A 13,827-nucleotide genomic window follows, 5' to 3' on the forward strand; every position below is an offset into this window, starting at 1 on the left:
AAGAGCTTGGTGTTATTTCTTATGTTTGTGGATAAAAACAAAAAACAAACAAAAAACACATATGGTCATCCATTCGCACGCAATTCAAAGTGTTAGGGGTTGTACTTCTCTTGATACTACTTCCTCTTTTTTAAAAGTACACATTTTGTTGCTATCTGTAGGCGGAAGGAAGGACCGGATCGGTTCGAGTGGTGTAGGCAGGCTGGATGACACGTGCTTGGATATTCAAGGTAATTATTTGGGTTTTTTGGGGGTGCCGTGTGTTGAGTGTAAAGGCAAACAGATTGTTTCCAACTGTGGGATCTAAACTGAAAATCCACACTTAAAATAACAAAGCATATCAATCCAATTTCAACATAAAATAGCATTTTTTTGGTCATTTTTATTCATAATATACTATAAAAACTAGTGAAAGAGGGCGGGGCTGTCCATTCCTGAGCGGTTAGTGAAAGTATGGGCAAACTATGGCCCGCGGGCCACATCCGGTCCACCAAGCTTTTAAATCCGGCCCGCCGACGTTGTCAAAATAATGTTTTTTAATTTTTTAATTTTTATTTTTCCCCAAGATGGCGCCGTCACGCATAAGCCAGTGGTAGTAGCTCTGTCCACTCTTATTTTTTTTTTTTTGTTTTAAAGCACCTCTATCTTTTTATAAATGACATTTTAATATTTCTTAATACATTTTTACTTGACTTAGTACTTTATACTTTTTACTTGAATGATGAGTAATGACTATGTTAATACTTTAGTCCTTTTTTCTCTTTATGTTTCATATGTACTGTTAACGGATGCACTTTTTTATACGTTATCCTATCTTGTGCTGACCCCGCCCATCCGTCAATTTTTTAAAGTCAATGTGCCTACTCCTGGGTTAGCGCGTTGGCCTCACAGTATGGGAACTGGGTTCAAGTCCAGGTCGGGTCCACCCATGTGGAATTTGCATGTTCTCCCCAGGCCAGGGTGGGTTTTCTCTGGGTATTCCAGTTTCCTTAGGGAAGTATATGGCCGTCGTATCTGTCACATACCAACCCTGACCTAAAAGTGAGGGTAAACAGGAAGTCGTAACTGTGCTTTTCTCTCCGACACCCCTGACCGCTAGCGCTACCGCTCCAACCGCCCCTCTGGCTTCTTCTCGGCTTGCGACGCCTTTGGTATTTCCTCCCCGTCTTTTCCCGTCATTGTAAAGCACCACAAATGTCGCGTTCAAGGTTCGACGTTCAGTTGTCACCGTTATCATAATACGTCGGGTTTGAGTCGGGTTTCGAAATTAATCGACAAACCAGCAAATAATTGACGATCAAATAAACTAATTCAATATTGAGATATAATGTGTTAAATTTATCCCTTCTGAGGCTCTAAATAGTATATATTCTCATTTTTAATCCATTTCATTTCTGATTGTCAAAACTCCAGAAATAATCTATTTTAAACTAAATTTGGGAAGAATTAAAATATTTTTTGATTTTTGGTTGAAAAGTATACACTTTAAAAGTACTTGTTCTAATGGAAATAAATATAGAATACAATTGGGAATAAAATGGATTAAATAGGGGTTTATATGTTTTAAAATGTAAAAAAAAACTGTTTTTAATTAAATACAAAAGATTTGTTTTTAAACAATACTGTCAAGTCAGATGTTTACAACTGATAGTGTGATTGAAATCCTTTACTTTTGTCACATTAGCAGACAAAGTGGAAGCCCTTCGTAGCTGTCAATCAACCCTAGAAGCTCCTCTCATTGGCGGAGAGACGTCCCTCCAACACCAGCCCCCTCCTCCAGGAGGCGGAGTCTGCGCTCGCAGCTGGCCGCGCCCTTTCCGCCCCTTGCAGCCCTCAGTCGGCGAGCGTCTTCCCGGCGTGCAGGTAACAACAGGAGCGCCGCCGATATACGAACGATTCCCGGAAGCAAACGCGATTTTTTTAGGCCCTTTGGACATTGCCGATTTTCTTCCAAGAAGTACAACTTGCCTGCAATTACAACCAAATCCAATCCACTTTTCTTTTTAGTTTAGTTTTGAAGTGTGCTCATATTTGAGCTCACCTTGTTCTGGGCGTCGCGGCTTCGCAGGAGGTGACCTCAGGTACTTCCAAACAGGCATTTTTGTTAGCCAACTCGACGACTCCGGTGGATTTAACTCGAAGATCAAGCTCCAACTCAACAAACAATGTAAGTTTAAAGCATTTTTTATATCATGCGCTTGTTTATTATTTCACATTTTGGGGTGAAAAGTGGATAATTAGTCACAATTACGAGGGTACCATGTTAGCATTTTCGTGGCCGTCAAAGGTGCCTCAATCCCGGGGTACTTTTTGAGGGTTTCCCGGTCCTGGGTGGGAGAACCAGCTTTTGAATATCTCCAATTCAAAACAAGTGATTTATCTTTATTACCATTTCCACATTTGCAAATCCTTTACTTTGCATCAGATATTGTCCCTGCTTTTTATACTATGCTAATAAGATCGTAAACGAGTAGTTTGCATGTTTTTTTGGAAGCATTTTAAATGACAACGTGGATTTTTTTGTGTACAAAAGTGGGTAAAAATGTAGTATAAAGGACAAACATGTTATGAGAAGAAGTTTTTCCCTCCACACGCGACCTTGAAGATGTGTTTAAAATAGATTAGTTTACCCACATTTCAGATAACATGACATTATGCTACCGCAAACGGCTTTGTAATCTCTTTTAAAATGTTTTAGGGTCACATTGTAAATGAAGAGAGAGAAAAATGGTGGAGCCATGAAATATAAGTTTGTCCTGTGAGAATGCTCATAACTCCTTACACATGTTTCTGATTGACTCAATTGAAATTAGGGGTGGGGACATCCGATACGATTTCAGTATTATCTCCCAAAATGGCGGCGATTATCAATAAACAGGGCAGGAAATCTATCCATATAATCATTTAGGATCAAAAAATGAGCTTTTTAAACGTTTGTATGAGAATTTCAATGCGATTGGCTGACTTGGCAGGGTTTCCCTTTGCTGTAGTTAGCTGGGCTAGGCTCCAGCACCCCCGCGATACTTGTGAGGACGCGGTTTCATAAAAAGAATAAATGGAAATGTATCAAATTGGGTAAAAAATGGTATAGAGACAATTTTAGTGGTGTTTTGATGAAAAATTGGTACATTTTCAAGATAAAAACAATAAAAACAATACATTTATAACAATAAAATGGCTATCGCCTATTGGGAATCTGGTAAAAAACTGCTAATGTGAGATGAAAATTAGTTTAAATATCAGATTTTGACCTCAAAAGTTGTAAACGAAAACAATGGTAGGCTTAATTTCCAAGTAAACGAATTCAATCTTGAAGCGTCATGTTGATTGCACCGTCTTGTTTCTTGTTTTTTTTTTTTTTTCATTTGAAAAAAGAACTGTTGAGTCACTTCTCAGTTGAATGATTCATTGGCAGCTCAACAATTTGACACTTTTACAGGAAATTTGGTGGGCTGCAACATCGAGAAATGTGCAAAATGTCCAATCGTTATTGTGCTTTGATTTTGAATTTGGGGCATCTTAAAGATTTACTCAATTAAATCCATTTCTATGGGGACAAAATCCACATTTTTTTTTGGAAATTCGATTAAAAGAATTGGATCAAAAGCCCCAAATAGTCTGTTTTTATAGATTTAAAACAATGTTTATTTGAGCCTTTTTCTCTCTTAGTATTGGGAAAATGTATTTTAATAATGTTTTTATTTATTTCAAATGGAAACAATATTTTTTTAAATTTGAAAATGGAAAATATTTGTTTTTTTAGATTTTACAAGATGCTTTTTGAACTAAAACACAAGAACAAAATTGATTAAAAATTGCAATGATTGATTTTAAAAAGGGGGAAATCAGTAAATGTAATATACATCTATAATCTTCATTTTAATTTAATTTTAAAATAAAATTGACAAAATTTACTTTCTCGGGCCGCACAAAATGACTCAGCGGGCCATATTTGGCCCGCGGGTCGCCACTTTGACACCAGTAGCTTAAAATGTAGTTTCGGGAAATCACTCCAATTCATTTAAACTGGGGAGGCTGCCGTTAAGAAATATTCGAAGTATTCAATTCAGAATGCGTAAAAAAGAAGCATATCTAAAATAACAAAAAAAATACATTGAGTAATTTGAGGTGGTTAACAATCTGTCATCAACTAATCTTGTGTAAACTGACTATAATGATTCATAACTCAAGCAAAAAAACCTGAACTTTCTGTAAAAATACTCGTGTTGACACACATTAACATTACCGACAAAACTAAAAAATAACAAAAGAAAAATCACAATCTATTTTGAATTTACTATAGTTTGGGGACTAACGACATTTTAAGAAGTCTTGCCAGTAAAGAAAAACAAACAAACAATAGAGAATCTCCAGAATTTTTGTTCTCCTTTGTTTGCATGTCTTTTTTTATGATCAAAAAGAGTTATGATTTCGCTTTATGGACATAACAACAGAAATGTGTGGCGGTTTTAAACAAGTGTTTCCTTCTGTTACTTTGTTTTGTTTTGAAGATTCACTCAACACAAGTTTTTTGATGTTTTTGGGTGGTCGGGATTATTATACGATAAGATAATATCTAAATATAATATATATATTTAAAAAAAATACTAATTTTAATACTGTACTTACAGTGAAAATAGTTCCTATCCTCTTGACATAAATAAAAAATAGCAAAAATTCCAAGTTTTTTTAGTTTTTTGGGCCAAAAATCCGCAATATTTGAGGGATTACTACACTGTCAAATGCTTCCGTTTTTTTTGTGTCAATCAAAACTGCCATCTTTTTTTTAATCACATGACCGGATTTGCTTTGCGTTTTTTTCTATAGATAAAATCAAACTGATTGTCAATACAGATTAGCTCACATCCGCCAACAACTTATCATAACCTCCCAAATAACCAATTTTCATAACAAAATTCCTCAATTTTACTAAGAATTTGGACTATTTGACATTTTTTGTAGATTTGCCAACACAACTTTTAGAATTAAAACCCATTTTTCTTCCTCAAATTCAACAAGTTAGCCCTCTGCCTCAATTAGCTAAGCTAACTAGCAACTTAGCCTTTAGGTTTTGCTTATAAAGTCTCTTTTTTTAAAGCCGTTCAATCATCTTTCATGGCTTCCATTGAAAAACATGTCTGTACACGTGCAAAGCCGATTCAACGACAAAAAAAGGGTACAAAAGTACAGATCGTAGCAAACCCGCGCTAAATTACCCGTAGCCAAAAAAACACAACTCCAAAGAAAGTTGAGTTTTTCTCAGGGACGTGTAAAAAAAAATCTTTGCTTCTGTAAAGAATTTTTGGTCTACTCTGACATACGATCCTTGTTTTTTGTTTTTTATTTTTACGGCAAGTGGAGACTCGGGCGTGGCTGCCCGGGCTAATGACGGGTTAGCATCCAAACTGCTGTTTACCGTCAACGCGCGTTCTTTTCACGCAAAAATGGATGCAAGCGATGCAGAAAAATGCAGTAGATTTGAACGCCAGCATTGTTTTTTTTGAGTTTTCAAATGGAAAAGTCCCAAAAAAATGTAAAGTGTCGTGTCAGCAAACGGTTTCGGCGTTACGTTACGTTGCGCCGATGGATATCGCAGACTTTCTGGAGATTTTTTTTGGCTGGGCTTAAATTCCTGAATCTTAAATGAGTTTTCCTTTACAAAACAAATGTAAATCTTCCTTTTTTTCACTCTACGGGCGTGTTGCTGTTTTTCAATGGAAGTTTTCGAAAGAAAAAAATCGCTTAGCCCTGATTCTGTTTGTTTTACTTTATTTTTCACTTTTTTATTATTATTTTAGATGTAAAACGAATGTTTTTGTTGCCAATAACATTTAGTTTTTACCATAACTGCCAAAATTGCAATTGATTGTCAAAGTAAGCACAAAATTAGCACCCAAATTTTATCTATTAGCCTAAGGATTAGCCACTAGCGACTAGCGCTGGCCTCGTGCTAACTGCTAATTAGCAATAACATTTATTTTGAACATGGCTGCCCAGATATCAGGTCAAAGGTAACTACATTACTTTAACTAAATACATAAACTAAAATAAGTTATGTAAACTGCATCTGCTAGCTTAGCGATTAGCCACTAGCAACTAGCGCTAGCCTCATGCTAATCGCTAACTAGCGAGATATTTAACACCTAGAACTTTGATTGTTTTCTGATTGCCGCTGTAGACGAGAGTTATGTCCTATTCACTGTTGCCAACAGGGGGCAGTGTACCCTCCCAAATCTATAAAACCAAATGGAGCACTTTCAAAATAAACTATGACAAATTCAAATGGATTGGAAATTTTATGACTATTGAGCTAAAAGATAACACACTATCGCCATTTTGGCTGAAAAATAGCCTATTGATTACCAAGTTTTTGCCTTAAAAATTGACCAAAAAGTTCACTGACTGGCTATTGGTTCATACAACCCTCCCAGTCCATATGGATTGGACGCCTAGCGCCACTAATGGCTTTGAAAAATAAGCATCTACTGCCACTTTAAGTAAGTCGGACATCTCTCATAGCCAATAGCAGGTACTTTTTGGTCAATTATTTTTTCACTTCCACTTTAGGCGCTTTTTTGAATGATTTCCTATTGTTGGTTTGTCAGTTCCCATCCATAAAATGACAAATTCTGCCTATTTTATGTATTGTTGATCATTTCTACATCTAGATGATGCAATCTGGATAAAATGTTGCTGTCTTTAGTTTGGTAGCCTCAAAAACTTAAAGTTGGAGTCTATTTTGCAGACTCCAAAAAAATCCCAACTTCACTTTTTGATGATTCTGAATTCTTGACCGTTTTTACAACCCTCATATTGTTGGAAGGCTGCTTTTTTTATTGGGGGTTTCTTCACATTCTTTCTTTGTGAAATGTTTCAAGTTTGTGGCCCTTAAGTGCCTCTCCCGCCCGCTCTGCATTTTTCCCGTTTTATTTTTTGAGGATTTTTTCAATTTGGCATCATCTTTGGCGCAAAAACTCGCCAGAAGAGTCTGTCTCTGTGTGTATGTGGATGGGTGTGTGTGTATGTCAATGTTTGGATTGAGATTGTATTACATTGGACGATTGTGTAATTGCGAGGTGTGTCTCTACGGCGGCGGCTTGGCTGTCTCCATTGTGGAGAAGAGCCAAAATGGCGGCATGAGGATGCCGGTGGCTCAAACTAAGGTTTTTAAATGTGTCATTTTGGCACGCTGAGGCTAATAACATCCAATTTTTTGTTTCCCACAGACGATCTTCTACGCCGACGACATGCCGCCCCTCCGACCATCGGTCAGAGGGCACGTCTGAACGGCGCCCCCTAGCGTCTCCCCGCCGCCACGTACGCCGTCCAAGCCCCTCCCACTCAAGCTTTCGCCGCCATGGATATCCAGACGACAGATGACATGGAGGGTTGCTACTATAACCAGACTGTCAAATTTTTTTATCACAAAAGCGGCAAGAACATTAGCGACCATTGGCGCCGCCGCGACTACGTTATCGTGTCGCTGGGTATCACCGTCTGTTTCATCGTCATCTTCTCCAACTTGCTGGTCATCGGCGCCATTTTGAAAAATCGGCGCTTTCATTATCCCATTTATTACTTGTTGGGGAACTTGGCTTTGGCAGATCTTTTCTCAGGTATGTTTACAAAAATGGCAAAAAAATAACCAAAGCACAAATGGTTATTTAATATATATATTATTTAAAGATGTTTTGAACTTTAGCTTTGTTAATTGTGTCAACTTTTTAGCCCTTTTTTTGGCCAAATGACCAATTTTGGTCATCAAAAAACTACTTTTACGTCACTTTTTTGATCATTCAGGCCACTATATTAATATTTGGTATAAAGTAATCTAATATTGCAGTTAATGTAGACCAGAAATGGCTGTGATATTTAAAAAAAAATAGCAACACCATTTTTATTGTGAAAAAAAAAGTGGCCCGGCCCATTTTAGATATAATATTTAGATTTTTTTTAATGGATTAAAAGCCCTGATTATTCTGTTTTTTATAGATCTAAAACAATGTTTATTTAAGCTTTTTTGAATATATTTTTAGATTTGACAAAATGATTTTTGAACTAAAAACTGAGAAAATTGATTTAAAAATGACTTGAACTGGATTAAAATCCCCGAATAATCAGTTTTTTTTATAGATCTAAAATAGTTTATTTTAGCTTTTTTTAAACATATTTTTAGATTTTACAAAATTATTTTTGAACTAAAAACACAAAAAAAATGGATTAAAAAATGACAATTATTGATTTAAAAGGGGGAAAAATCAGGAAATTGAATATACATCTATACTCCATTTTAATTTGATCCTAAAACAGAAAGTCAGCACTCATGATTTACTTTCTCGGACCGCACAAAATGATGCGGCGGACCAGATTTGGCCCGCGGGCCTCCACTTTGACACCTGTGGTGTACATTGTAAATGAAATGATTTTTTTTTTAACAAGTCCTATTGTGTGTGTGTGTGTTTCCTCAGGTGTCTCCTACCTCCACTTGATGTTCCACACGGGTCCGTGGACCATCAAACTGTCCAGATATCAGTGGTTCGTACGTCAAAGCCTAATCGACACCAGCCTGACGGCGTCCGTCCTCAACCTCCTGGCCGTGGCGGTAGAGCGCCACCAGACCATCTTCAACATGCAGCTGCACAGCAAGATGAGCACGCGGCGCGTCTTCATCATCATGGTCTTCATCTGGCTGGTGGCTATCGTCATGGGCCTGGTGCCCACCATGGGTTGGCACTGCCTCTGCGATTTGCCCAACTGTTCCACTATGGCGCCGCTCTACAGCCGCAGTTACCTGGTATTCTGGGGGCTACTCAACTTGCTGACCTTTTCCATCATGGTGGCCGTCTACACGCGTATTTTCGTGTACGTGCGACGTAAGAGCAAGCAGATGTCGCAGCATACCACTCAGATGAGGCACCGGGAGACTGTTTTTAACCTTATGAAGACCGTCTCCATGATTTTGGGTGAGTAAAAGTCTTGGTTTACTCCCTGTTATGAAAAATGGCTTTGGAAGCATGCCGGGTTGCCAGGCTAAACCACTTGTGTAGAGCTAAGAAAAACTATATTTAAATAGCTTTCTTTGCTTATCTCATTTAAATTTATTAATTGCTGCCAGATCTCCTGTTCTAATTGGATTGGACCTCAATGGCTTTCATCTAGTTGCTAAAAAAAATGATTTATTCATACCTAAAAAAATAGATGAAAAATATTAAGAATAAAATTAAGTATTTATATCATTAAAAATACCCCAAAGTGTATTATTTTTATTATTAAAAACAATGTTTTGTAGGTTTTTTAGTCCACTTCAATTGGAATGCCTATGCCATGGTATCAAAGTGGCGGCCCGCGGGCCAAATTTGGCCCGCCGCATCATTTTGTGTGGCCCGGGAAAGTAAATGAGTGCTGATTTTCTGTTTTAGGATCAAATTAAAATGAAGAGTATAGATGTATATTATATTTCCTTATTTCCCCCTTTTTAAATCAATAATTGTCATTTTTAATCCATTTTTCTATGTTTTTAGTTCAAAAATAATTTTGGAAAGTCTAAAAATATATTTAAAAAAAGTTAAAATAAACATTATTTTAGATCTATAAAAAAACTGAATATCCAGGGCTTTTAATCCACCTCTTTAATCCATTTATAAATAAAAAAAAACCTAAATATTCTATCTATAATGGTCCGACCCACATGAAATCAAGTTGACATTAATGCGTCCCTTGAACCAACCCGAGTCTGACACCCTATGCCATTCCTTTCACCTCAAATCCAAGCTTTCCACTCTTAAAGGCAAGGCTAAAAGACCGAAACCCGTGTTGTTAGCTATCCGCCTGCAACATGCCTCCACTTGTTGACCCGCAAGTCGCAAAAATACGCCGCTTCCTCGTCCCGCCCCTTCTCGCCTTCTGCTTAACAATAGCAATCCACAAACCGCCCCCCCCCTCTCCCCTTCCCCAGTCCTCCTCCTCCTCCTCTGGCCTTCATTGCCTTTCGGACACGACAATAAATTCCTCAAATTGCTCGGAGCGCCGTTTTTTTTTTAATGTATTTATTTATTTTATTCCCCCTCCTCCCCACCTTTGCCCAAACCCGCTCGGCATCCGAAGGCCCGGAAAAAGCCCGACGTGCCCGGACACGAAGCCGCATAACTTGACTGTCGGCGAGGAGGGCCCGATTTTTCGTCCCCCGGCGTCCAATCGATGCGCCCGAAAGGTTTTCCTGCCCCGTCCGTCGGTCGGGTGTGTTGTGATGGTGAAATGTGATCATGCAGACTAAGCGCGGCGTGTGCTCGTGAGGAATTTCCAGTACATTCCCCCGTTCTCCCTTCAGGACCTCCTGCTTCGGACATTCTTGGCCACATCCATCTGTTGTCTTTCCTTCGGCCTGTTCTGACACCATTGCCTGTTTTTTCCTTTGCGGTTATCTCCGACAAGGTGACTTTGTTTTGGGTGGAACTTTCACTTGATTCCTGTGTTTTTTTTCTTCGTTTATGTAACCTGGGTCGAACCACCCAACTATATAGCAAGGAGATGCTCTTATTTTGAAGTGGGGACTTGTTACAGCAAGGGTGTCAGACTCGGGTTGGTTCGCAGGCTGCTTTAATGTCAACTTGATTTCATGTGGCCATTTTAGATATAATATTTAGATTTTTTTTAATAAATGGATTAAAAGAACTGGATTAAAAGCCCTGAATATGCATTTTTTATAGATCTAAAATAATGTTTATTTTAGATTTTTTAAAATATATTTTTAGATTTTACTAAAAGATTTTTGATCTAAAAACACAGAAAAAAATGATTAAAAAATGCAATTATTGATTTAAAAGGGGGAAAATCAGGAAATGTAATATACATCTATACTCTTCATTTTAATTTGATCCCAAAACAGAAAGTCGACACTCATCATTGACTTTCTCGGGCCGCATAAAATGATGCGGCGGGCCAGATTTGGCCCCTGGGCCGCCACTTTGACACCTATGTTTTACAGCGTGTTACACAGATGTTGCCGGGCAGACCAGTCATTTTACAAAAAAAAACTATTTGCCTGCAATTGACAATAATAATAATAATAATAATAGAAGTCCAATTCAATTAAACTGATGTAAAGTAAGTGAACTTTCTGGACCAAAAAAACTGAATTTAACCCTTGTGTTCTCTTTTTTTCTTTCCAGGCTGTTTTGTGATCTGCTGGACTCCAGGCCTGGTGGTCCTCCTCCTGGACGGCCTAGGCTGCACCAAGTGCAACGTCCTCCTCTACGAGAAGTACTGCCTGGTGCTGGCCGAGTGCAACTCCCTGGTCAACCCTATCATCTACTCCTTCCGGGACAAAGACATGCGTAGGACCTTCAGGGAGATCCTTTGCTGCCTCTGTCGGCGAGGAGGAGGAGCCAACCATAGCGAGACGGCGGGCTTTTCCGGAGTCAACTTTAACACCTTGGAGCCCGAGGTACAGTCCCGACCGACAACGCTCAAATTGCCCCTTTTACACGTGGAAAAATAACCCCAAAAAAGGGTGGTGGGGGGTTCTTCTAGTGTTTATGTAAGCGGCCGAGGGGGGGAGAAATATTTCTTATCTGCGCATTCCTGAAATTTTCCCCAGTTCGTATCATTTGATCCTGGTGGGTTTTAGGCAATCTCGCACGCGTCTTAATGAGTCGGCTAAGTGTTAGCGTTAGCTACAATTTGTTTGTTTCTTCTGATGGTGATAGACGCACAATTCCTTTAAAGTAAATTAACATTAGTTCAACCTCTTACTTTAAGTGTCAAATGTCTACTAGTGATAAACTAATTACAAACTTTTAAATAAGACATCATGCAGTCCCAGGTACTTCCACAAGACGGCGCCCAAAAACTAATAATGTACATTTGAGAGGTTTTAATTAAAATAATGAAACACATAAATACTATTGTTTTTCCATTTATATGCAAAGTACTTTTAATGAATAATCTTTTTTTTACATGATCATCAGAAAGACACTTCAATACCGTCATACCGCCACCAGTGGGATTTGAACCGCACCAAAGTCAGGTAGGTGAGTGAAACTCTAGACCACGAGGCGGTTCCAAGGGGCCTATAGGCATAATGCCAGTTAAAACTTAACTAGTGACTCAATTTTGATTGAGTTACTAGTTAAGTTTTGTCTGACATTGTTTGTAGGCCTCTTGAGCTGCCTTGGTGGCCTAGAGACTAGACCATGGAGGCGGCCCGTGAGATCTAGAAGCATAAGAGTCTAGACCCCCAAGGCAGCCCAAGAGGCCTAAAAACATAATGCCAGTTAAAACTTAACTAGTAAGTTACTAGTTAAGCTTTAACTGACATTGTTTTTAGGTCATTTGGGCTGCATTGGTGGTCTAGACTCTTATGCTTCTAGATCTCACGGGCCGCCTACTTGGTCTAGACTCTAGACCACAAGGTTGGCCCAAGAGGTCCACAAGCACAATGTCAGTTAAAACTTAACTAGTAACTCAATGAAAATTGAGTCACTAGTTAAGTTTTAACTGATATTATGCTTGTAGGTAGGTCTCTTGGACTGCCTTGTGGTCTCGAGTCTAGACCACAAAGGTGGCCCAATAGGTTTACCAGCATAATGTCAGTTAAAACTTAACTAGTGACTCCATTTTCAGTGAGTTATTAGTTAAGTTTTAACTGACATTATGCTTGTGGACCTTTTGGGCCACCTTTGTGGTCTAGACTCTAGACCACAAGGCCTAGACTTTGTGGTCTAGACTCTAGGCCACAAGGCCTAGACTTTGTGGTCTAGACTCTAGACCACAAAGTTGGCCCAAGAGGTCCACAAGCACAATGTCAGTTAAAACTTAACGAGTAACTCACTCAAAATGTAGTCACTGGTTAAGTTTTAACTGACATCATGCATGTAGGCTTCTTGGGCTGCCTCGTGGTCTAGAGGTTCACTCACCTACCTAACTTTGATGCGGTTCGAATCCCATTGATGGCGGTATGACGGAGTGCAGGTGGGGTTATCTGTCGCTCTGTCTGGCGACCAGTCTAGGATGAAGTCTGCCTTAGCTGGGTTGGGCTCCAGCAACCTTCTCAAGGAGGAGCACTGTGGAAGAAGACCAACAAATAAATTAAAAACAGTGCAAAATGGGGTCAAACATTTTGGAAGAGTCTTTTTCTTTTAAAATCATTCAACTCACCTGTTTTCCTCTATTTTTTGTAGAACTCCAAATCTCGCGACGTGGAACTGATGGAGAAGAGCAACGGGGCGCCGCTCATCAGCAAACATTCGGACGTCACGTCATCTTCAGGGAACTGGAAATAAAACACGCACAATTGCGTTAAGGACTCAAATATTCAAATGGGACTTTCTTTTTTTCCCTTTTTTTTTACCTGGCTGTTTTTTGGACTTTTCTTTTTTTGTCAGCTGGAAATACTGCCGACTTGTCCAATTTGTGGACTTGTTAGCAAGCTTTTGTGGTCTTTTCTAGAGGACCAAAATGTAATAAACCAGCAATATGAGTAAAAAAACTATCTATGCATTTCTTTAAAATGTTAAATTAACATGGTAAGCTAATTGGTCACCCTAAAAATGCCATCGAGTACAAGTAATTACTTACTTGTTTGTCTCTTTGTTCCCCGTCCGTGATTGGCAGGCCTCCCCAATCCAGAGTGCCCCCTGTTGGCTGGAATAAGAAAAACAGAAAATGAATTACAAGACTATTTACAAGAATACTATACAGTTAAGTGACACAAAGTCGTACTATAAAGAGAAAACAATTAGAAAATTCATGAATATATATAACACGGTGGAGAAGTGTTTAGAACATCCGCCTTGCTGTTCTAGGGTCGTGGGTTTGATCCCAGGTCAG

At 38.7% G+C, this 13,827-nt stretch overlaps 1 protein-coding gene across 1 annotated transcript; it reads left to right on the forward strand.

Moving 5' to 3' along the window:
- The first annotated feature begins 161 nt into the window (after positions 1–161).
- Positions 162–13,478, forward strand: lpar2b (lysophosphatidic acid receptor 2b). Its single transcript, XM_077719911.1, has 6 exons — positions 162–230; positions 1,685–2,167; positions 7,227–7,616; positions 8,469–8,963; positions 11,169–11,443; positions 13,179–13,478. The coding sequence occupies exons 3-6, from the start codon at positions 7,358–7,360 to the stop codon at positions 13,278–13,280; spliced, it is 1,131 nt and encodes a 376-aa protein (XP_077576037.1). The 5' UTR covers positions 162–230; positions 1,685–2,167; positions 7,227–7,357; the 3' UTR covers positions 13,281–13,478.
- The last annotated feature ends 349 nt before the right edge of the window (positions 13,479–13,827 follow it).

Source organism: Stigmatopora nigra, chromosome 6, assembly GCF_051989575.1.
Source record: "Stigmatopora nigra isolate UIUO_SnigA chromosome 6, RoL_Snig_1.1, whole genome shotgun sequence".
NCBI lineage: Eukaryota > Metazoa > Chordata > Actinopteri > Syngnathiformes > Syngnathidae > Stigmatopora > Stigmatopora nigra.

Coding starts and splice junctions, on each gene's coding strand:
- lpar2b (XM_077719911.1), top strand. CDS start 7,358: ATGGATATCCAGACGACAGATGACATGGAGGGTTGCTACTATAACCAG. Junction 7,617..8,468: donor TTTGGCAGATCTTTTCTCAG/GTATGTTTACAA, acceptor GTGTTTCCTCAG/GTGTCTCCTACCTCCACTTG. Junction 8,964..11,168: donor GACCGTCTCCATGATTTTGG/GTGAGTAAAAGT, acceptor TTTTCTTTCCAG/GCTGTTTTGTGATCTGCTGG.